The sequence below is a fragment of the Hermetia illucens genome, chromosome 6 (genome assembly GCF_905115235.1).
Source record: "Hermetia illucens chromosome 6, iHerIll2.2.curated.20191125, whole genome shotgun sequence".
NCBI lineage: Eukaryota > Metazoa > Arthropoda > Insecta > Diptera > Stratiomyidae > Hermetia > Hermetia illucens.
In genome coordinates this window covers 44,433,767-44,459,696 of record NC_051854.1, presented here as the reverse complement: position 1 = coordinate 44,459,696, position 25,930 = coordinate 44,433,767, and the positions used below count along the sequence as shown (strand labels likewise).

The 25,930-nt window shown below is 46.2% G+C and overlaps 1 protein-coding gene across 1 annotated transcript in view; it reads left to right on the top strand.

The window, feature by feature from the left end:
* LOC119660384 (ras-specific guanine nucleotide-releasing factor 2-like) overlaps positions 1-25,930 on the top strand; it is a 323,473-nt gene that overhangs the window by 144,283 nt on the left and 153,260 nt on the right. Inside the window, exons 9-10 of the mRNA XM_038068909.1 lie at positions 585-740; positions 14,976-15,153. Coding sequence (XP_037924837.1) covers positions 585-740; positions 14,976-15,153 — 334 coding nt within the window. The remainder of the gene's footprint in view (positions 1-584; positions 741-14,975; positions 15,154-25,930) is intronic.

Sequence of the window (25,930 nt, the reverse complement as noted above, 5' to 3'; positions counted from 1 at the left end):
CAGCTAGGGGTTACTTCACTTGACCTATTACGCGTTACCGCGAGAGTCGATAACCTCTTCAGTCCTGATGTGAAAAAGGAAAACTTTTGAAAATCAACGGCAAATTAGCGGAACCCATTTCGCAATAGCACTTGGCTCTTTTGCAAATCCTATTCAATGGTCCCGCTTGCTCGTAAACCAGTCACGTTATTTGGCGGTGTTCCAAAACTTGAGGACCTTTTATACTTTTAGCAAAGTAAAGAGCTGAAAATTGAAGATGATGACTTTACTACAGTTATTGTACCCAGGGAGCCATTGCATCATTTACAGGTAAAAACAGCTTGAATTTTCCCAGCCCCGAATCTACGTAAATATTAAGCTGTTTTCTGCTGGCCAGCGAATTCAACCCCGAATTCGTTTCAGCTCAATATGTCAATCCAATTAGCCCCTATTCCCTATAGATTCTCGTATATTTAAAACTATATTCAACCACCCCGCGTCGTAACGATACTCTACAAGGGAATTCGAGTCAAAGGCAAAACTCAACCCCCTAACTCAATTTCAGTTGCAAATTGCTGAAAAAAAATATTTTGCTAATCTTCCAGGTCCAAAGCTTTTTTCGTGGATGGCTCTGTCGACGTCGGTGGAAACAAATTGTCGAGGAATATATTAAATCCCCTCATGCTGAAAGCATGCGAAAACGTAATCATCTGGTTTTCAGCATGGTGGAAGCGGAAGAGGAGTACATGGAACAGCTTGAGGTAAGTGCTCAAGAGACTTTTTTCGTAGAATGTGATTAAGTGAAGGACTCGGCCCTGTTTAAATTTTATCTATTGTAAATTTGTCGAAGGCTGGATTTTACTTCGACCTTCGAAATTTAGGAGACATTTTCTGAGAATATAAGGACGAATTCAATATTGACTTTTCGAATTTGGACTAGAACTAGATTTGGGGGTATTTTTCTTGGAATGAATTGAAAATCGGCTTTTCGTACAATGGACGAGGACTCGAAAAGCCCATCTATTTCCAATTGTTAAGAATGAATGGATGGAGGACATGTCAATGCAGATACCCCCCCCCCAAATCTTGTCATGAAATATATCCGACACATAAGGAGGTAGCCGGGTTGAGTGGGTCCCGAAATTTCAAGGGCCCTATGCTATTGTGGTTCTATTACGGCAGGTAGGCAGGTGGGCATGAAGCCCAATTAGCGCTGTGGTGCTCCGTTTTGACGCCACAAACTCCTTAAACCGTGACTGCTGTGGTAAACGCAAAGGGCCAGAGCCCAGTTGGCTCAGAGCTTTAGAGATCGTAGCATTCACAAAGGAAAGTGACCCTCCTAACCTGCAGCTAGAAATCTCTACGATCTCCTCAAAGAATGATCTACCTAGTGCTTAGCCTGACTCAAGCTTTTTTTAAGGAGGTGGAAATCTTCAAAAGACTCTGGCCTGGGCACGCTAGAATGTGGGATTTTTACCCACTAAAACTACCCCCGACTCCCTCCTACCCTGTGGAACCAGCTTTAAGTATTACATCACGGGGTGGAGTTAGCATTCCTTAGCTAGGTCTTCTTCCGTCTTTCCGTGGGGTTCATAACCGCGCCTTCCTCACTTGTTCTGCTTTTCGCAGCAATCATGAAATTGATCCCCCAGTCTTCTTGGCAAGCTACCATTCTCGGGACAAAATTTTCCGGTGATAGTACTTCAGCTAGAGTTTCCTCTAGGTTCCTTCTTTCTTCCACGAATCTAGGACACTGGAAGAATATGACAATTAGGTTAGGTGTCCAATTTAAACCTGTACAGGTATTGACGGTATCCTCCATGGCCGGTGAGAAACTGGGTGAAATTATAATTGATTTCCCCATGCTTTCTCTCCAGCCACTCCCTGATGGAAGGGATCAACCTATAAGTCCAACGACCCTTTTCTGACTGGTCTCATCGCTGTTGCCATCTGCTTACGGATCTCTCTCTTTCAGCTTTTTTCACCTGCGATAAGGGAGTGATGGACCTGGTGTTATAAATATTCATCATTTCAGTTGCCAGGATGTCAATCGGCATCATTCCCGAGATGACGAACGCTATATCGTCTGAGACGGTCCTGAAGACAGAACACACCATTAAGGATGTTCTTCTCTAAACAGTACTCAGTTTATATGCATTGCCTAAAACCTGCAGCGCGTTTCTCCAAACTGGGACTGCATACAGCATGATACAACTCACCACCCTGGCTATGAGCAGCCTGCAAGTATGCCACGGACTTCCTACGTTCGGCATCATGCTTGCGAGAGCCATACTCGTGGTGGATGCTTGTTTGCAAGTATGCTCTATGTGTTGTTTGAAATTGAGTTTTCCATCCATCATCACCCCCAAGTGTTTGATGGCCGGATTGAAAGTGATGATTCGATTCCCGATTCTAATGCAGGCGTAATTTCTTTTGCGGTGCTTAGCGATGAGGATGGCTTCCGTCTTTTCCTCAGCGAGTGCCAGTCCAGCACTATCTAACCAAGCCTTAACAACACTGATTGCTTCGCTTGAGTACAACTCAGCATCCTCGAGATGATTTGCAACCACAGCCAGTGCCATATCATCGGCGTAACCCACCACCGTGGCCTCCTCCGCAACCGGAAGGTTAAGCACATCATTATACATGATGTCAACAGTATTGGGCCCAGTACAGAGTCCTGTGGGACACCCGCGGAGAAAACGTACTCCTTGGGTCCTTCATCGGTATTATAGCGGAGTGTTCGCTCATGCAACTAGTTATCTATAATAGCAGCGAGGTAGGTGGGAATACCAATCGTCGCCAGAGACTTTCGTATAAGGTTCCAATTGGCCGAGTTGAATGCATTCCCCGCATCCAGGATAACCGCCCCACAATATTTGCTGGTACAACCCCTTCGGTGGATTGCATTGGCATCAATAGTTGATCTGGCTTTACTGAACCCAAACTACCTATCTGAAAGGCCCCCTTGGCTCTCGACGACTGGGAGTAGTCTATTATAAATAACCCACTCCAGCATTTTCCCCATAGTGTCTAGAAGACATATGGGTCTATAGGAGGACGGTTCCCCTGGCGGTTTGCCAGTCTTAGGCAGCAGCTTCTGGCGCTTCCACGGTGCTGGAAAGATATCCTCCGACATGCACGTTTCGAACAGCTCCGCGAACATATCCGGTCTACATTTGACGGCAAGTTTGCGGGCCTTATTCGGTATGCCGTTCAGATCTCCAGCAGCTCGTCCCTGGTGACTGGTGGAATCGACATCACATTCAGGGGGCGCTAGAAGGTGTCAGTACTTCCCTCTTTTTGGGGAAATAACCCCTGGATTATTTTCAACAAGAGCATAGGGCATGAGATTTGCGGAGACAATCGGCCTTTGAATTGCCCTATCACGATTTTGTAGGAACTACTCCACGGATTTATGTCCGCTTCCAAACAGAGCTCCTTAAAACTTCCCCCTTACTCCGCTGGATGGCCAGCTTGAGGTTCTTGTGAGCTTCCTTATAGGTATGCTCCTTTTGCCCTTGATCGATCCTAACTATTGCTTTCTGAGCCATTCGTCTAGTTCTGTGGCAAATCGATCGAAGGCTGGCAAATTCACTATCCCACAAATAATTGAGTCTTCTAGTGGAGAATGAGCATCTCCTAGGCATCGACACGTCGCATGCTTTAGAGATGTTCTGCGTGACATGGAGGGCTCTATCTGTGGAGGTGCCTGCTTTGCTAGGCAAGTCTAGCCACACCTCCATGAATATCTGCTCATCCATCGCTTTGGCAAACCATCTCGGTGTTCTTCTGGATTTCCGTTTCCGGGGGCGGGTCTCCTGCCTTGTGGCTCCGTCCTTAGTTCAAAGGTGATTGCCTGGTGGTCGCTGTACATGAAGTCCTCGCTAACTTGCCAGGACATGTTAAGTGCCAACGCAGGGCCGGCAAAAGTCAGATCTGCAATTGAACCAGTTCCCCCTTTCCGATAAGTGTTTACATCGCCTTCGTTGGGCAGAACGACATCTAATTGGGCAAATGCTTCTAATAAGCACCGCCCCCTTGCGTTAGTCAGTTTGCTGTCCCACTTGATAGCCCACGCATTGAAGTCACCGGCTATCACCTTTGGACCTCGTCCCCTTGCGTCGTGAACAAGATCGTCTAACAGTTCTTCAAACTCAGGAAGTGTGCGTATACAGCTGCTACGCTCCATCGAGCCGTAGCAGCTGTATACGAATATACTGCTTATTTTTGCCCACACAAAGCCACTAGCTACCTGACGCATGCTATATTGTATCGGTTGACGACCTCACGACCATATCGCCACTCCACCAGTCGAATCTGTGACCCATACACCACCGTAGAGATTCCTGTACGGTTCACTAATGATAGCAACCTCCATCGCGGATTCGTAACTGGTCTCTGCAAGCAAATCTTGTGCGACCCTGCAATGATTAAGGTTTATTTGTATTAACCTAATTTTTTCACAACAGTTAACGCGTTCCTAAATTCCGGGCATTCACCACTTCCGGCAATATGTCGGTTATCCTGTCCCTCTTTTCCTTCGTACAAAATGCATTTGGGATCTCTATTGCACTCCTCGGCAATATGTCCTTTCTCCCCCCCGTTCGATTTAAGATATTTCTTCTGGGTCAGTGCTCTGTTCTCGGTGAGTCTTGGCCAGATTACTCCTTTTACTGACTCCTTCGTCCTTTTCATTTAGTTTTGCCGGCCTGACTCTAGATAGACTTGGCACATGTGATGAGACTCCACCCTTAACAGTCGCCAGCGGACCACAGGCCAAGAATAGAGTCCCGTCCCCCAACCCGTTCATTCAATTATATATTGCGACAGGACTCCATAGTAGGGTGAACTTGAGCGTGTCACCCAGACTGTTCAGTGCGTTTCTGTACTGCCCCACCAGCCTGAAGGATGTCGCCGCTGAGTACGAGGCCTTAATGGGCACTTGGCTGTCGGTCAAAACGGCTATGTTCCGCTTGAGGTTTACATCATGCCTCATCCATCGATTAGTTTCCAGTATCGACAGAACTTCTGCATGGAATCATGGGGGATGGATGACTCGGTTATACCGTGTGCATCCTAGAAAACTCCCGCACCGACTACACAGACCACCTTTGATCTGTCAGTGGAAAATACTGTGCCATAACCTTGGAGCATGGCGGTCTTCCACTCTGCGCGGGTTGCAAGGCACACAACAAATTATCTCGTGAATTTTGGCTTGCGTGTGGCTAACCTATGGGGAATGTCCAGATTTTCCTGAGGTACTATTCTTGCCAACCCTTGCTATTTAGGGAGTTCTCGAAGCCGACAGTTTCGGGTGGTGGTGTGGTTTGTACAATGGCAACAGCAATGAATTCCAGGTTGGAAACCACTAGTGGCTCTCCGATGATGCGCCCGACATCATCGCCTCCTTTTATATCGTCTATTTTTTGTTTGTTTTTCATTTGAGTGGATATTTGGCAAGAATGCCTATCCTGGCTAGTCCACTAGGATAAGGGTCTTATTTGAATGTGAACAGGCCCAAGGTATTTAGAGTTGGCATAATAAAGACCAAGTTCCCCATTGGCCACGCAGGAATCGGCGTATGCTGTTCAACCTTGGCTTCGGCTTCGGTTAACCCGTTCTTCAGTGTTGTTTCGGCTCATCCCCTCCGCCAAAATCACATAACCAGGAGGTAAACAGATCCTTATCAGTTGGTTGGGCTCACTCCCAGTCCGGCTCTACATACTCCTGGCCTGTTAGAGGACGGTTTCCACCACGAGGGGGTCGTATGAAGACCAGTTATCTGGTAATATCCACATCATTACGACATAGGGATCATGGCAGATTCTTTTTTTGCACTCAGCATCATTCAGTCCTCCACATAGGGCATGGAACTTTGCGCCATACTATGTCGATAATTATAGGGTTCTCCGGGATGCCCCTCTTGTGTTGAGCAAGCCAGATGCGCTCCCTGTTCACGCTTTCGAGAAACTTCCTGGAAATCGATGAAGAGCAGGTGAAGCGATGGTCTTAACTCCACCCACTATTCTAAAATGATTCATATGATGTTAATAATAATAATCGTTGGTGGAACATTCCATATTAAAGTGTGTTGGAGCACTTCACTCAAGATCTTAACGGTCCACTATAGTACAATGTAGGGGACAATGTGGTCAGCATTGTGCTCACCCGGGATAATTACCCTGATTTGACTCAGTTACTCAATCACAGCTGAGTCGACATCCAGTTACGATGACAAATTAATCTGCCTCCACTGCGACTTTCTGCTATGACAGCCCAACGCTCTAACTACTTGAGCCATCCGGACATGGAGGGGGCAGAGTGGAAACCAGCCACAATCTCTGTGGATCAAGCATTCGATGCGTTCCTGGATTATTTTAGCTTTTGTTTTTGCAAAGGCAGGATGCATGCAGATACTCCTCCAATTGTCGCACTTTAGAGTGGTACCCTCCTCTGGGATCTTAACGATCCTTTTCTTTATCCACTCTCTGGGAAAGGTCTCGAATTCGCAAAAGTTCCGTGCAAGTGGAATTAGCATGAATTTCTATTCTACTTGGCCGAATGTTATTTTCTGAAGAAATCTGCTTGTTCAGCTGTTCGTAATTCTAGATGAATAGGCGAGCCTTGCTGTCCCTTGAGTTGACTTAACCCCACGGTCTTATTAAGACACGGATTGGTTTTGTGACTACAGGCAGAGCCCACTGAGATAAGAATAACGGTACCAGCCTATATTGAGAGCATGGTTCAGTTTATTCATTCTGGTGGATGCAAGACCTACATAAATCTTTACCGAACTATGGAGTACGACAACACCACGTTTGGGCCCCGAAAATCCCTGTTCGCTTGAACCTAACCACAACCCCCATGAAGCTTCCACTAGGGGGCCAACCGCAACAACCGAGCTGAACGCTGAACAGGAATTCTCCAGAAATTAGGTCTTAGGAGCATTCGCCTACTGCATCATTACCAATCAACCAAAGTCAGTATAGCGTATCCCGGTTCCACCACGTGGAGGTTCTCCTCGGCCCCTTGGCTTTGGTTTGGCCGACAGCGTTGCTACCTCGTCTTCTTCACCGACACAGACGACCTGCGTAGCACCCGAGAAAAAACATTTTTGATGGTGATCCAAAGCTTATGATATGCAGTTGAAACCTAACCTGACCTTATAGCAGGGTCTCTGCTCGATCAATTTGTTACCAGTGACGAGGCTATGGAAGTTGTGGAAATCCGCAAACCTCCCGCCAGGCGGTGCTTTTCTATAAAGCTTCCGAGCGAAGTGTTGTCATCGCCCACCATGGCATTCAGATCATCCATCGCGATCACAATGTTACCTTTAGGAAGCCTCCCCTCAACTGCATGTAGTTTCTTGAAGAAAGCATATTTCTCCACTATATCAGGAGTCTCTGCTGGTGAATAGTATTGTACAGTTGTGATGGTTCTTAACCTGGACTGGAGTTTTGCAGTTTGAAGTCTGTCAGAAACCGGTTTCAAGGCCAACAGAGCGCATCTTACGGTAGGCGCCAAGAGCACCCCAACACCGAATTCGCGTGTGCTACCACTTGGCTTTCCAGGGTACAAAAGCACATTGCCATTAGTGTGGCAAGGAAAAGAGGAGTACGCTCCAAAACCCCAATATTTTACCCCGTTTAGGCCCGGAAGGCCAAGCTTATATCGTTGGAAAAATCGCCAATTCTAGGACCCCCTCTTCCGTCGTGCAGGAGCGAGCCCACATTACCGAAATCAACCATAGTCAGTTTCCAATAGCCAGAAGTCTTCGGCGTGAAGTAAGTCCCTATCCGAGCCATTGTTGACGCTTCGGCAGCAATAAAGTTTCAAAATTTATAGGTTCTAGCCAACATCCTTCTTCTATCCTTTTTGGTTACCTTTTACGACAACCAGGGAAGACTTTGTGTATATTTTTAAGCTCAAACTCAAAGGGCAACTCCAAAAGGAGGAGATTGCAAGGATATGTTGGAGAAATGGGAAGGGTTGCTAATCTGGTTAAAGAATTCCGGCGGTCACTTATTCCACCCCCCCCCCCTTTAAAAGTCATACGGAACCAAAATATAGCGATTTTTCAGTTGAATCGAAGTTTTATTTTGAACCCCATTCCATCCTCTTCTCGTTCGCTTCGAATTTGAGAATCGCAGACTTACTCGATGTTGCCAGGTTTGTTCTTGGGGCAGTTTTGAATGGAAGCTGCACTTCAAATCATCCATTTTCCAGTCATTTGATGGTTGCTTGATAGTGAGCTCTACATTCTTCTTCTTTCTTACTAAGTATCCCCCTGCAAACTACCTGTTCTTGAATCCAGAATTGCTCTGGTCTTTTGTCCAAATCGTTCGTATTTATAAAACTGATGCTCTTGGTGGAGTTGTTATCGGACTAGGGAGAATCCTTCCGATCTTCGTTTTTTGTGCTGTTGGGGTTCCATGAATAATTCCGTCCTATAAAATCTCCCTGTATATATCTGCGTCAACGAGAACCACCATTCTGCCTTAGTTCTGTAATGTAGATCAGCTAGGTCTGCACGGGTCAGGCCAATGTCACCATCCTTTCGTATCGTCTTAGAAGGAACAGGCTTCGTGACTGGATAAATGATTAATGCGACGGTACCTATTTCATCATTTGACCATTTTGCTTCATGGGTATTGGTACTTGTCCTCTGCACTTCCTGGTTGCACTTCCAATCCCCCCTCCCACGAACCGACAAGGCTTTATTTTGAACCCCAAGTGGAGAGGGGAATATGAAAGGAGAAGCGGGAGATTCACTCAAACCCCGTTCTAAAATCGTGCAGCCACCGCCTCAAGAAGTAGTGGTGCTTCAAATAGGGGCCTTAGGATACCATTATGATGCACTTTGATTTGTCAACCCAGCCTCCGAAGAGGGAGACAAAAAGGAGGGCAAGGAGAAGCGAGAAGAAAATCTCCCTTTCTAGTACCGCTGATGAAATGTGGCGGTCATCTCCCGTTGACAGTTTATCGTGCCTCGAAAAGGGTTATTTTCTTATCATTAGTAAGTTTATTGATAGGACAATAATCGTCGCTGTATGCAAGCGGGTTACAGAGGCGGCTACCTCCCTCCCCCTCCTCCAATTCCTGTACGCACGCTGGTTGTCCTACTAATAAGGTACGAAGAGGGCCCCTTTTTAAGGAGCAATGACCGCTATTGGTTTTTGGGAGTAGAAAGGCAGGACCTTTTTTTCGTCCTGGAAGCCCTCCTTACCCTCTCCTCTCCCTCTCCGGCGGTGAGGTTTCCAAATCCAAATCAACGATTTTACTTTGAAGAAATGTATCAACGTAACAAATTTCAATTAAGGAATACAATTATCCTATTCCTTGCCGAGAGGGTTTAATTATTCAGTCCATCATTGCTCTAGTCATTTAAAGTCCTCTTATGTTAGTTTATAACTTCAGGCTTTAACCGCCATAATACTGAATAAAGAATGCGGATTTCTCTATTTTCCCCTTGCTTATTTCCATATGGATTGCGGCTTCAACGTTCAGCGTAGATAAGCTGGCGCGCACTTTTAATGGATACAACTCATTTAACATTAACCGCGTTCCAGTCCATAGTCAGCTGCTCCACTTTCAAGCTGAACGCCTTCCTGTCTTCGTTTTTCCTGTGAACAGTTTTTCCCACTCTTGTCCAGTTTAAATATTCATGGCAGGCACTATGTACAATCAGACAGTAAAACTCTTGAATTTTCGACGTGAATCCTAAGCTTTTCCAGGAAATCTCACGTATACATATTTGAACTTTCACCAAAGGAGCTTGCCAAGCGATAGATAGCAGAAGTATGGACGACACCAGGACGAGATTGATGCCATTCCAAATGAGAGTTAGATTGAATTTTTAAACGAATTTTTGAAGTGAAGGTCACTTTCTGAAATCATGCAAGCGTGCTGTTGCCAGTGGAAGGTATTCCAGGTAGGAATTAGTCGGAATATTTTCCAGCTTTTACAGGACGATGACAAATTGAGATGAAGGATCACAGATGGAATTTGCATAGTTAATGGATATTTTCATAAGGCACGTTAGGATAATAGATGTCGACTTTGCGCTTTTTTTAATTGGCAAAAACCTAGGGAACTTTAATTTAATTGGATATTTATGATGGAAGCGGCACAAAGGTTTTCAGGCAGTATATCAAGGGCATAGGTTATGTACAAAAATCAGCGACAAGTCAGAAATTGGGAGGCGGGCGGTTCAGGTATGGAAGATTTTAAGATCTTTTATGACAACGTCTTTAGGTTCACTTGCGGGCATAATCCCACGCTCTTCTTCGGACACGGAATGATTTGGAGCCCACAATCAGAGCTTCCCCATGAGCGGCACAGCTATACTGGTTTATACTAAGTGTAGGTTCACCATTCATGCCAGTGGATTCGATGCCTATCTAGCACCTCTGCCGCAACTTAGGGGCACGGCGCCCGAGTTGTACAGTGCAATTCCAGACTTTCTCCAGAACCCACGAAGAGCTCTGCCCGCGATATGGGCACAACCGTAACCCCCAACTCCCACAAGAGGGCCAACTGCAAATAACCACATTTCCCAGAAATTTTTCTAGAACATATCCTTTCAGAGGGTCATCCTGGTTCCCATGGTACGAAGTAAACTCCGGTGTGGCTTGTTGGCAAAAGCCACTTCAGATGAATCCCTTGCAGACTCCGGTCTGATCACCAACCTCAAGTACGTGGGGGGAGCACTCCCTAATTGGTTTAGCCCGGTGCGGAGAACTATATTCAAACCTATCCAGCAGTCAATTCGCGCTCTGCGTACAACACAACAGATATTACATGACAAGACATCTGTTGGGTATCGGAGTAGCGAAAAGGTTCCTGCGTTAAAGCTCTTAGGCTGATGATGAGCATGCCACATGGCAGAATACGGTAGGAGTCAATCTTCTTTTTTGTCTTAAGTCTTTGTCCAGTTCATAAGCGTGATCGCCATTCGGCGATTCCAGCTGCCAGTGCTCTTCAGCATCTCTCTGACAATGTTTTCTGAAGAGAGTTCCTTGGTGTCTGCATAAAGCTACTGACGAAAGCCGTCCCACCACTTGCAACAGAAAAAGTTGTGTTCAGCGTCGTTCGCCACTCTATTGCAGAACACACAATCAGGAGGTCGCGCCATCCCAATCCTGTGCAGGAAAGACTGAAAACCTCCATGCACACTTAGAATTTGGGTAAGGAAGTAATCAATCTCACCGTGCGTTCGGTTCAACTACGGGTCTAATTTTTCGATGAGCTGCGCAGTCCATTTGGCCCTTGGATCATTTTGCCAAGAAAGTTGCCATTCAGTAAAGATGCGTTGACGTTATTCATGGCCAAGCACCTCTCTGGTGTCCGGATAGCTGAGTGGTTAGAGCGCAAGGCTGCCGTACGGAAGGTCGCCGTTCAAATCTCACTGGTGGCAGCGGAATTTGTATCATAATTTGACGTCGGATACTAGTCGACTCAGCTGTGAATGAGTACCTAAGTCAAATCAGGGTAATAATCTCGGGCGAGCGCAATGCTGACCACATTGCCTCCTACAGTCTACTGTAGTGTACCGTTACGGCCTTGAATGAAGTGCTCTAACACACTTCAAGGCCCTGATCCAACATGGATTGTTGCGCCAACGATTATTATTATTATTATATAACCACTTCTCTTAAGTTCTCGCCCTTACGGCGGTAGATAGCTGTGCGTTCCTTGGCAAAGACAGGGCGCTTGCAATACGGGGTGTGACGTCCCCGAGGTACCCAAGTAAGTAGTTCCGACCCCCTAGCTGGTAGTATACCTGCGTCCCAGGTACTAGCTTCGAGAAAGCTTTTCGGTGAAGAGCGAACCGCGAATGATCGCTAAACGTCGGGACACACTGGGAGTCCCCGGAGCTGACAGCTCTCTGTCGACGTCGATGGTGTGAGCCTAGTTCCACCAAGGTGGTGGTTATGACGTGTATCAGGAGCCAGCCCCTTCGGGAGTTCCGGAAGCGTTGGTCAGGCCTCAGGGAACTGTAGTAGGGGCTGTTTCCGCGCGGGTATACCCGTTCCTGACTATTGCGCCCTGCCCCCTTGCACACGATGCGCTGGTGAATTTTCCAGGGAGAATAAACCGAAATCAACAAAAGGAAAATCGACGAAATATCAGGGAAGGAGGAAGAGCTGAGTGCGTTTGGGCGTAGCACAAAAATACGTCCTCCACGGCAGTGATCAACGAACGTAGCAGTGACGGCTGACATACCCGATATAACACCGGGACGCACAAATAAACAGGAAGTCTTACCAAGTAGCGTAATTGATGGTGCGGCGAAGACAACTCCAATACCCTGTAGTGTCCCTGTTCCGAAAAAGCAAGTAAGAATCGCCAGTCCTGAGCAGATGGATTTGGATACAAATCGAGTGGAAGTGCAGTGGACCGTCTTAGCTGGAGCCGAAGAGGAAAGGCTCATCAGGAAATGCGCAGCAGTAGTGAAGCGTATGCGGTCGGCAAAGGTTCCTCGAGGGGACCATCAGCAGAGGCGTCAAAAACGTGCTGATGAAACTGGAGGAACTATTGGAGCGCGTCTCTTTCTATAAGCGAACGCGGAGAGCAGCGGAAGACGATTGGAGAGCAGAAACAGCCGCACCCGATGCTGAGAACGATGCTTGCGTCAAACGGACCGCAGATAGCCCACTGCAAAGCGAACTGAGGAAAAAGTGGAAAGAAGACGACGTGCCTGAAGAAGACTTTATCCAAGTAGTTTCCAGGGCCCAAAAAAGAAGGCGAAGAAGAAAAAAAAAAACAACTAGCTCCGTCGCCGGTTTTCAGTCTTATCTCCAGACTGTGTGTTTTGCAATGGGGTTGTGGATGACGTCCATCACACCTTTTTTCTTGTAGAAGGTGGGTTGGGATTTGCCAACAACTTTATTTAAACAGAGGGGGGTCTCTCTCCAGACAACATTGTCGAGGAGATACTGAGAAGCGCTTACAGGTGGAACCATATTGCGCATTGCTTTCGGGTTCTTCTCGTTGCAAAGAAGATAGAGCTCAACCGGTGGAAGGGCCGGTTGGTAGGGGGTTGCTTAAATTAAAAATTGCCTCCTTCCTCTTCCCTCCTGTTGGAGAAAAGAATTCCCTGATTTGCAGGCTCCCCAAGGGGGGGGGGCGGAAACAGAGGTTAACCCGAACTATGTGATAAATGGGTCCAGGCTTGCTCTCTCCGACGACAAGGAGATGTTTAGTTGGTAGTCCGCTGATGTACCATTGCGGGAGTCCAGCATTTTGCGCCTAAACGAATTCACCGGAAAAGGGTTCCTAATTGAAACTGAAGGTGTTCCCACAAAGTCCTCACCGTATACTATTGCACGTTGCCCTGGGAATATATTAGCCCCTTTTACAGTGCAGAGAAGACGGAACCTGATCTATTGCTTAGGTCAATCCCCGCTAGATTCGGTTGGATGAGCTTACTCCCATTTCAACTTTACTTATACTTGGCCCGTCCAAAGACTGGTTCTAGTTGTCACTGCGTGGAGGCCGTATGAGGACTTTTTCAATTATGCAGCATTAACCTAAAGCATAATGAGATTAGGCCTACATCGAGGTAATCTTCCATTTGAGGTTCGAAACGGAATCCTTGTCATCAATACTTTTTCATTTGGTTACCAATGGCGTTCTCACGTAATGCTGGCATGAAAAAATTTAATGGATAATGTTATGTTTCCTCAAAGTGGTCCACTACTATATGAGAGTAGTACATGGAAACAGGCTCTCACTGTTACTGGAAAGCCCCAACCTCAAGTCATGTCTGCGAAGTACCGTCGAGATATTGCGGCCTAAGACAATAACTAGTGGCGAACTTGATCATCGCACGGGCCGGATTCCCGTGGATGTGCTGATCAGAAGGCGAAAGAGGCAGTGGATAGGTCAGATATTGAGGAACGACGACAACGCCATTTTAGGTTATGCCAGGGAATGCAATCCAATATCTCATCACATCTATGACCAAATGGATCGTCCTAGAGCTCCGGGGGCAGACTGGCGGAATCTTGCTGGACTGGCTTCAACTTTATGAAGAGTCCCGTGAGGTTATTATTACAGCAAAACTTATTCTGAGTTTTTAAGTAAACAAGGATGCAAGAAGGAAGAGGCAATGTTACCAAAAGAAAGGAAAAACACCCAATATTGTATGTTAAATCCAATTATGAACTCAGCAATATTGAAAATAGATAAATAGGAGGGGACGCCGTGAATTAAGACACCCAGCAAATTGCAATCATCCTAGCGGTCAGCAGCCTTGTTGTCTCCCCCAGAATGCCAGCTTCACCTGAGGAAACCTTCCCTCCTTCTAAAACTTCAAGTGAATCTACCTTCAAAATGCTCACGTCATTCCTTTTTCACCCCACATTTACTTTTATTAACTTAATTTTCAATTTCGCCAATCCAGCCTTCGAGGATAATGAACTCTTCCTATTGTTGGCAAATAAACTGCCGCATCTTTTCTCCCCTGAAGTATCTTTATTATTCAATTTATTTAAGTCCCGAAAAGAAGAAGAAAAATTAATGCACGTCACGAGAAAAAGGAAACGCGCACAGCAAGTTGAGGTTAGCAATGAAACCTGCTGAAATTGGTATAGCGAGATATTTTGATTTATGTCCTGTGGAGGAGTACTGCTGGGGAGTAGAAGTGGAGCAAGGAAGCGAAACCATGACAACTTACGTATTCCTGTGAAACTTCAAGAAGGATCCTATTTATGGCCTTTCAGTCTGGAAGTTGGTCTTGTCCTTCGTTGGGAATTAAGTCAAATGAAAACTAGGTACAATAAATTAATGTTGTTGGGACGTGATGTATCATTCATACCTCTGAATGAAACACCACATTCCAGTTCGTCTGGTTGATGGCTTATTTTTTGGAAGGTATTCAGGCGGCGGAGGTTTTAGCAAAAATTATGTTGTAACGAAGTCTTACATTGTCGACGTTTGACTATTTGATTTTACACTCAATTAATTTATCATTTTTCTTCTCCTTACAGGTGCTAGTGTCCTGTTTCCTGAGACCATTTCGGATGGCGGCAAGCTCAAAAAGACCTCCATGCACCCACGAAGATGTCAATTCCATATTTCTAAATTCTGAAACCGTCTTATTCTTGCATCAGATCTTCTTGAAAGGATTAACATCGCGATTGGAGTCCTGGCCAACTTTAGTTTTAGGTAAGTTTCAGTTTTTATCAATCACGCATCACTCAAGGATTCACCAAAATTTAACCATATTGGACCATGGGGTTAGCAATCTCAGTAATTCCACTATTCCAAGGACCTACATTGATTTAAGGAATTTTAATTGTTGTCTGCAAGGCCAACAAATAAAAACAAATAAGACGTTGTTAATGCTGCTTAGACGTTTGTGCGAGACCTAACATTTTCCAAATGTAATCACAATGGTGATCACTCGAACAAAATAAGGACGAAATGTCAAGGCCAGAACATCTTACGAATTCACAGAAATCCTTTCTGTTGTTCTTCTGTCGGGAAAGTTCTTCACCTTTATGGAAAAGAATTTGTATATTGGGCAAGGTTTTGCGTGAAACAGAACCTTATTAAAACCGGTTTATTGTCTTTTTTTTAAGGAGGTGGAAATCTTCAAAAGACTCTGGCTTGGGCACACCAGAGTGTGGGATTTTTACCCAATAAAACCACCTTCGACTCCCCCCCCCCCTACCCCGTGGAACCATCTTTAGGTATTATTGTACATCCCGGGGCGGAGTTAGCTTACTTTAGCTAGATCTCCGTCCGTCTAACCGCGGGGTTCGTAACCGCGCCATCCTCACTTCTTCTGCGTTTCGCAGTTTATCCTGGATTACCGCGATTATGGAACTGATCGCATTCCAGTCTTCCTGGGAAGCTACCATTCTCCGGACAAAATTTTCCGGTGATAGCACACCTAGAGTTTCCTCTAGGTTCCTCCTTTCTTCCACGAACCTAGGACATTGGCAGAATACGTGCGCTGGGTCCTATGGGACGCCGTCGCAGTTTGGACAATTAGGCGAAGTGTCCAATTTAAACCTTTACAGCTATTGATGGTATCCTCCATGGTCGATGAGAAACTAGGTGATATTATAATTGATCTCCCCATTATTTCTCTGCAGCTACTGCTCGATGGAAGGGGTCAACCAGTAAGTCCAACGACCCTTTCCTGACTGGTTCCATCCCTTTTGCAATCTGCTCATGGATCTCTTCCTTTCGGCTATTTTCACCTGCGATAAGGGAGAGATGGACCTGGTGTTATAAATGTCCATCATCTGGGTTGCCAAGATGTCAATTGGCACCATTCTGAATTCTAAATTCATGAATGCTGAATGAATCATTTGAGACGGCACTGAAGGCAAACACACCTTTAAGGCTGTTCTTTTGTAGACCTTCTCCGTCCATCATCACCCCCAAGTATTTGATGGTCGACTTGGAAGTGATGATGCGATTCCTGATTCTAATGCAGGCGTAATTTCTCTTGCGGAGCTTAGTGATAAGGACCGCTTCCGTCTTTTCCTCCACGAGCACTAGTCCGGCACTCTCTAACCAAGCCTTAACAACACTGAATACTTCGCTTGAGTACAACTCAGAATCCTCGAGAGGTGTCCAATTTAAACCTGTACAGGCATTAACGGTATCCTCCATGGCCGGTGAGAAACTGGGTGAGATTATAATTGATCTCCCCACGCTTTCTCTTCAGCCACTCCCCGTAGGTAGGGATCAACCTGACTGGTCCCATCGCTGTTGCCATCTGCTTATGGATCTATCCCTTTCCGCTTTTTTCACCTGCGATAAGGGAGAGATGGACCTCGTGTTATAAATGTTCATCATTTCGTTTGCCAGGATATCAAGCGGCATCATTCCCAAGATGACGAATGCTGCATCGCCAGAGACGGTGCTGAAGGCAGAACACACCCTTAACGCTGTTCTTCTGTAAACAGTACTCAGTTTATATGCACAGTCTAAAACCTGCGGCGCTTTTCTCAAACTGGGACTGCATACAGCATGATAGGACTCACCACCCTGGCTATGAGCAACCTGCAAGTATGCCGCGGTCCTCCTACGTTCGGCATCATCCTTCCGAGAGCCATACTCGTGGTGGATGCTTTTTTGCCAGTATGCTCTATGTGCTCCTTAAAATTAAGTTTTCCGTTTATCATCACCCCAAAGTATTTGATGGCCGGATTGAAAGTGATGATTCGATTCCCGATTCTAATGCAGGCGTATTTTCTTTTGCGGCGCTTAGCGATGAGGATCGCTTTCGTCTTTTCTTCAGCGAGTGCCAGTCCAGCACTCTCTAACCAAGCCTTAACAACACTGATTGCTTCGCTTGAGTAAAACTCAGAATGCTCGAGATGGTTTGCGACCACAACCAGTGCTATACCATCGGCGTAACCCACCACTCTGGCCTCCTCCGGAACCGGAAGATTAAGTACAGCGTTATGCATAATGTTCTACAGTAGCGGGCCCAGTACAGAGCTGTGCCTAGCCTGACTCTAAGGAGGTGGAAATCTTCAAAAGACGCTGGCCTCGGCACGCCAGAGTGTAGGATTTATACCCACTAAAACCACCCCCGACTCCCCCAACCCCGTGGCATAACCTTTAGGTATTACATCACGGGGCGGAGTTGGCTTACTTTAGCTAGGCTTCCTTCCGTCGCACTCTCTAATCAAGCCTTAACAACACTGATTGCTTCTCTTGAGTACAACTCAGCATCCTCGAGATGCTTTGCGACCACAACCAGTGCTATATCATTGGCGCAACCCACCACCCTGGCCTCCTCCGGAACCCGAAGGTTAAGTACATTATTATACATGATGTTCCACAGTAGTCGGCTCAGTACAGAACCCTGTGGGACACCCGCGGAGATAACTTACTCCTTGGGTCCATCATCGGTATTATACCGGGGCGTCCGCTCTTGCAAGTAGCCATCGATAATAGCGGCGAAGTAGGTGCGAACAATAATCCTCGCCGGATACTTTCGTATAAGGTTCCAATTGGCCGAGTTGAATGCATTCCTCACATTCAGGGAGACCACCACACAATATTTGCTGGTACAACCGCTTCCGTGAATTGCATTTTCCGCCAAGCCAGTAACCAGGCATCAATGGTTGATCTGGCTTTACGGAACCCAAACTGCCTATACGAAAGGCCCCCTTGGCTCTCGACGACTGGGAGTAATCTATTATAAATAACTCTCTCTAACATTTTCTCCATAGTGTCTAGAAGAGATATGGGTCTATAGGAAGACGGTTCCCCTGGAGGTTTGCCAGCCTTAGGCAGGAGCACCAGCTTCTGCCACTTCCATGGTGCAGGAAAGCTAGCCTCGGGCATGCACGTTTCGAATAACTCCGCGAACATATCTGGTCTAAAATTGACGGCAGGTTTGAAGGCCTTATTCAGTATGCCGTCAAGACCCGGGGCTTTGCTGCGCCTATTCGGCTGCAGATCTCCAGCAGCTCGTCCCTGGTGATTGATAGAATCGGCGCCGCATTCAGGGGACGCTGGAAAGTGTCAGTACCCCCCCTCTTGCTGGGGAAATAACCCCTGCATTATTTTCAACAAGAGTATAGGACACGTGATCTGCGGAGATGATCGACCTCTGAATCGTCCTATCACGATTTTATAGGAACAACCCCGCGGATTTATGTCCGCTTCCAAACAGAGCTCTTTAAAACATTTGCTCTCACTCCGCTGGATGACGAGCTTGAGGTTCTTGCGAGCTTCCCTATAGGCATGCTCCTTTTGCCCTTGGTCCATCCTACCTATTCCCTCTGAGCCGTTCGTCTGGTTCCGTGGCAAATCTATCGGAGGCTGGCAAGTTCACTATTCCACCAATAATTGGGTCTTCTAGTGGGGAAAGAACATCTCCTAGGCACCAACGCGTCACATGCTTTGTGTAACATGGAGAGCTCTATGCGTGTAGGTACCTGCTTTGCTAGGCAAATCTAACCACACCTCCATGAATGTTTGCTCGTCTATCGCTTTTGCAGACCACCCTGGTGTCCTTTTAGATTTCGGTTTCCGGGGTGCGGGTCTCCTGGCTTGTGGCTCCGCCCTTAGTTCAAAGGTGATTGCCTGTTGGTCGCTATCCGTGAAGTCCTCGCTAACTTGTCAGTACATGTCACCTGCCAACGTAGGGCTGACAAAAGTCAGATCTACAATTGAACCAGTTCCCCCTTTTCGATAAGTGTTTATACCGCCTTCGTTGGCCAGAACTACATCCAACTGGGCGAATGCTTCTAATAAGCGCCGCCCCCTTGCGTTAGTCTCTTTGCTGCCCCACTAGATAGCTCACGCATTAAAGTCACCGCCTATCATCTTTGCACCATCTTTTCATCGACTTTAAAGTCGACTATGATAGCATAGCCAGGGTAAAACTGTACACTGTCATGAGAGAATTCGGTATCCCGACGAAACTTATAAGACTGATTAGGCTGACCCTGACCAATTTGCGAGGCCAGATAAAAGCAGCAGGATCAAAGACCATTCGACATCAACAACGGTTTAAGGCAAGGGGATGTCCTAGAAGACTTTTCGGCAAGCGATCATCAGTACATCGGAACGATGCCGTCGTGAAGGTGAACACCAGGAAATTTGTGGAAGCTCTAGGAATAGGCAGAGTCGCGCCTCTGGGGGTGGTAGCGTTACAGTTGATAGTATCGTAAATTCAGTGATGAACTTGATAACAACAATCTTTGAAGGGTCCCTAATCGAGACAGACCTTTTATGAACGAATAGACGTCACAAGCTCCATAGTTTGGCACAACGTTTGTACGCCTGCGAAGAGGGTTGCGTTCGAAAGGTTGAGTACATATCGCAGAAAGAAGACTCTGCCACGCGGCAAATAAAAGCAAAGCTTGCGGTTGGCAGAACCTGGTCAACGAGGTAAATGTTGACGCGTGGGGACTTGGCTATAAACTTGTTACCTGGAAAATCGGGGCCCTGCCAAAACCCTTATTTCTTAAACATCCAGTACTGGGGAAAACCTTTATTTTCTAGTCGTCCTGTACGGGTTGATGTCAGCAACACGGAAGGAGACGAGGATTGCCCCTATTCACGACAAAAGAGCTCGAAAAAGCGGTATTAACTGGGAGGAAGGTTACAAACTGGTGCGGCCAGACTTGCTGCCAGGAAGTCCAAAGCTTGCCTGAAATGGTGAATTTTTCTTGCCGCTTGAATGTGGAGAGGCTCGCACTAAACAGAGAAGGAAAAGAAGACCCGGACCGCCTCATATGCTTAATACAGGCGAGAAACTGCTCGAAAAACTGATTAGGAATAGATTCGCTGAAACGACCCAGCACGGGTCGTTGGGGTTTTATCTCCAAGACAGTTTGGGTTCGGAGCAGGGAGATCCACGGTGGATGTTGTTAAAAAATTCGTGGATGCAGTTTATCGAGCCAAGGTGCACAGGTGCCCGGATAGTGCTGCTCATAACGCTTGATGACAGAAATGCCTTCAATTTCGTAAAATGCTCAGATATGCCAGGCACATTAGAAAATTCATTCCAGTGCCGATATTGAAGGATTATCCGAGACACCGTTCCCTGCACTATGAGACTAGGGGGCCAGAGTAGCATGGAGATCACGTTGGAAGTAGAACAGGAGTCCATTCTAGGGGCGGACCTTTGGAACGCTTCCTAAGATAGTCTGCTAGGGCTCGACATGACAGAAGAATCGCGTCTAGTCGGTTATATAGACGACGACGCTGCGGCATTTTCCGCCGGGTGCGGAGTGATCCCCGTTGCCCTCTTTGCTAGAGAACGTAAAGCCATCTAGACCCTCTGTTTTGTTTGTTTAAGGTTTGCGGGGTCCTAAGTCTGCTTCCACATGATGTCGACCGGACTAAATGGGGAGCAACTTACTCGTTCTTTTTTGGTCCACAAACGTTTAGGGCTTAGCACCGAAACTTTGAAAATATAAGAGGAAGACGGCTTTATGGTTTTTTACCAGGGCAGAGGCAGATCGTCCGATGCTGCCGCACCTCTACCCTGGGAGCAGCGTGATCGAAGCGGCTCGCAAATATTAAATACTCCTTTATAAAATTCGCAGAACACGACATGATTACGAATTATATATTGAGAGTAAATCCGCCTATAATTTGGCTAAGGCTGGACCAGAGCTGAACATATTTTTTTAAAGATTGTGGGGTCCTAAGCTTGCCGGGCCGGACACGCTGCTCCCAGGGCAGAGGTGAGGGATCATCTGACGATTTGCATCTGCCCTGGGAAGAAACTGTAAAGCCGTCTTCACTTAAAATCTACACCCGTAGGGGCGAAGACTCATCATCATCAGCGGCGCAGCAACCGGTATACGGTCTAGGCCTGCTTTAATAAGGAACTCCACACGCCACGCTTTTGCGTCGAGGTCCATCAATTTCATATCCCTAAAATCTGCCTGGTGTCCTGACCTACGCCATCGCTCCATCTCAGGCAGGGTCTACCTCGTCTTTTTTTCTACCATACATATTGCCCTTATAGACTTTCCGGCTTGGATCGTCCTCATCCATATAAATTAAGTGACCCGCCCACCGCAACCTATTGAGCCGGATTTTATCCACAATCTGACGGTCATGGTATCGCTCATAGATTTCGTCGTTATGTAGCCTACGGAATCGTCCATCCTCATGTAGGGGGCCAAAAATTCTTCGGAGGATTCTTCTCTCGAACGCGACCAAGAGTTCGCGATTTTCTTGCTAAGAACCCAGATCGATTTTCTTGCTAAGAACCCAGATTTCCGAGGAACACATAAGGACTGACAAAATCATAGTCTTGTATAGTTAGAGAGGTTAGACGTTTTGAGCGAAATAGTTTTTGTAAGTTGAAATAGGCTTTGTTGGTAGCCAACAACTGTGCGCGGATTTCATCGTCGCAACGGTTATCGGTTGTGATTTTCGACCCTAGATAAGAGAAATTATCAACGGTCTAAAAGTTGTATTCTCCTATCCTTATGCTTTCTGTTTGACCAGTGCGATTTGATATTGATGATCGCCGCCTGCTCCATCGTACCCCTCCCATTTACCTCAGCATCACGGATCACTTTCTCCAGGGCCAGGTTAAAGAGGACGCATGATAGGGTATCCCCTTGTCGTAGGCCGTGGTTGATGTTGAATGATCTTGAGAGTGGTCCTCCTGCTTTTATTTGGTCTCGCACATTGGTCAGGGTCAGCCTAGTCAGTCTTATCAATTTCGTCGGGATACCGAATCCTCTCATGGCCATGTACAGTTTTACCCTGGCTATGCTATCATAGTCGGCTTTAAAGTCAATAGAAAGATGGTGCAATTGATGTTCATATTCCAACAGTTTCTCCATCGCTTGCCGCACCGAGAAAATCTGATCCGTTGCTGATTTGCCTGGAGAAAAGCATCTTTGGTATGATCTGGGGCTCTGAGCATATGGGGAGCAAGGTAACGAAGAATATCTTATAGATTGTACTCAGCAACGTGATACCTCTATAATTGTTGTACTGTGTGAGATCTCCCTTTTTATGTATGAGACAGATAAGCCCTTTTTGCCAGTGGTTAGGCATTGATTCGCTGTCCCACACCTTGAGCATCACTTGAATCACTTGAAGTAATTGGTTGCCTCCATATTTAACCAATTCGGCTGTAATTCTATCGGCTCCTGGCGGCTTATGATTTTAAAGCCGATGAATTGCACGGACTGTTTCTCCTATACTTGTTGGTGGCAGTATGTCTGTCGTCTTGATTTGGCAGGACCTCTAACTCGCCGATGTCCTGATTGTTCAGTAGTTCATCAAAGTACTCAACCCATCACTCCAATATGCCCATTCTGTCGGAAATCAGAATTGCCTCTTTGTCTCGGCAGGGTGAGCATTGAGGTGTATAAGGCTTCAGCCTGCTGATTTATTGGTAAAAGTTGCGCGCCTGGTGCCGTTGCTCCCTGCGCTTTTCTAGTTTACAGACTTGTTGGTTCTCCCAGGCTTCCTTTTTCCATGTGTGTAGTCGCTTCCTCGTTCGCCGGAATTCGTGATAGTTTCCGCGCGTGCCCGCGTTTTTTGGTCCCGCATGGAGAGCCTCACGTATGTTTGTGGACCGCTTTCCGCGCAAACCAGATATTTCCAAAAACCATTTCGTGTGACACTGCTAATTGAATAATTCGCACTCCGTTGCCATTTGCATTTTGATGTAAGCTTGGGAAGCCAACGTATCCCCTGAATACGGGCTCCATCCCTACTTGGCTGTTAAAATCTCCAAGTATGATTTTGATATCATACCTGGGACAGGCTTCGAGGGTTCGTTCTATTGCTTCATAGGAGGTATCCTTCTCCGACTCTGCGGTCTCCTCTGTAGGGGCGTGAACGTTAACGAAGCTTATATTTCTAAATCTGCCTTTCAAGCGCAGTGTTCATAGCCTTCGCTTTATTTTCAAAGCCAATAATAGCAGGTTTCATTTTCTGGCTGACTAAGAAACCTACTCCGAGCACATGGTTTACTGGATGGCGACTGTAATATATGGTATAGCGACTCTTCTCCAGGAAACAGGTCCCACTCCAGCGCATCTCCCGCAATACTGTTACATCAGCGTTATATTGGGACTGGATATGAGGTAGCTCCATCTCTGTACAGGGAGAAAATGGGCAAATAGTTATTGCTTTTTCGTTGCCGGGTTTGTCGTTGTAAAATCCATCCAGTCCGGGGTTCCTATTCTGCTTCATAACAAATTTTTTCCATGTAGGGTTGTCAGTCGTACCCAGCACTCAACCTGGAGGATCAGTTGGTACAATTTGTCCCGTTTTTAGGCGCGGGAGACTCGCCTTCATCCTTCTCCGTCTGCAGCTTTTCGTCAGGAAAGAGCTTCCAGCGGTCACCACGTGGAGGTGGAGATAAGGTTTGGTAGTAGAGCTGCTGGTGTTGGTTCTGCAGGCATTTCCAAGGTTTTATGCTCCATCGTGGGTACCAATCCAGGTTTCGCCCTGGGAACTATACTACTCTTTAACCCTTTGTGCGAAATTACCAAGTATCAAATATCTCACCAAAATGAGCAAAGGGTCAGATAGACTGCGCGGCGCATCGACAGTTTCGATTAGTGGCTGAACCGAAAGCATGATGGGATTGATTATTTCCTTACCTAACTTTTAAGTGGGCATTGGTCTTACCTCCACAGGATGGGAAAGGCATAACCTCCTGATTGTGTGCTGCAATGGAGTGGCGGATGATGCTGAACACCTTCCACTTTAGTGAAAGGTGCGGTGGCTTCCGCCAGCAACTTTTTGCAGATACAGGGGAGCTTTCTCTAGACAATGTTGTCAGAGAGACACTTAGGAGCGCTGGTAGATGTAGTGATGTTATTCATTAGGTTCGGGTTCTTCATTTTGCGAAGAAGATGAAGCTCGACCGGTGGAGGGACTAGTCAGGCAGGCAAGTGGGTCCCTGAACTAACAACTAACTTCCTCCTCGCCCCTTTCGTTGGTGGAAGCAATACCCTGACTTGAGGGCCGGTGGCGCGGTAGGACTAGTCCGAGGTAATGCAAGCAACGCTTCAAGGCTAGATCTATCATGACTGGGAGGTGGTTGTTTGATCGGTTGTCCGTTTCCGGGGTCCAACACTCCTTCACCTACCACACTCCAAAAAGAAAATGGTTGACTTTGAGCAGCCTTGGGGATTCTTAGAACATTATCCATACTCAAAGCAGTTACCAAGAGAGGGATGCCACTCGGCTATTCAGAAAATAGTCCCTGAGTTCATTAGGGGTTATGCAGTCGCTAGAAAATGTTATTTTCTCCCAATGGATTCAGACAGATATAGTTTCTTAGCCATGCATTGCGGCAATATTCCAAACAACAACATTAACGTTTTGAGCCTGCAAAGGGTGATCCGACCAAGTTGTTTGCCTTCTCATTGAGGTTACGAAACACCCTTGAAATACCCTAACCGTTGAAATTTGTTCTTACTATCATATCAAGTCCATGATTATCATTCAGTTTGGAACTGTAACAAGTTCTAAGCCCATTTCCACAAAAGGGACATTTTCATCCTTCTTCATGCAATAATACCCAAGTTCCATTAAATATAAACTAGGAAAGACGTCCGTTTCGTGCGAAAGCCACATAAAAGGAAAGTTTTCACTCCCACTTTCATATAAGCGCAAGGACATCGAGCACATGTTTGAGCCTTCCACCAAAGTGCTGACACACAAAATATGTCCCGTGAACAATCGGGCGTTCATTGTAGAATGTTGCACACCTTTATGGTTGCGTACACAAGGCCCATCAAAACTTTTGGAGGATCATTTATATTAATCTCTCTGGGAATTATTTATGGGACAGATATCGCTATGATTGTGATGTGGTTTGTTTTAACTTGCATTAAAAGTTATCCTCAAGATAGAAGATTAGCGCAATTAAATTTTATGGGAGGGCATTAGCCTTTCGTCAATGTAGGATCCAATGGTGTCAAAATAAAAGTCATGGATTTAGGGATTTGTAAGGAAACCTCTCCCATGTTGATAGATAGATTTATATTCAGAAGGAATTGCTCTCCATCGTCTCGGCATTAAGATATCTTCACAGAAAGCTATATCGGAACATTTATTGACTATTAGCAGGAATGCGATATCAATTGATAACTGCAGCATTTAAATATTTATTCCATTAATCCAATAACGAATTTTAGTATATCATCCCGTCCAAAACTTTGGCCCAGAATATGCCAGAAAATTTCACAAGACACAAGATAATATCCACAGATTTCTCAGTTGCCCTGCAGTAGCTCGTCAATATTCCGTGTGATCCTAACTCTATTCTTGGTGGGGTTAAAAAAATCCTGGCAAATTCGTCCACTATAATTCCCTCAACCATTCCTCTCCTTTTCTGGAAATTAGTGCCTCCCATCCTTGTCAAATTGTCCACTGTCTCATTGGTTTTTAATCCCATATAACCGGGAACCCATACTATCCAGACCCTGGGTCTCGATACCCTCATCAGATCAGCAAAAGGACT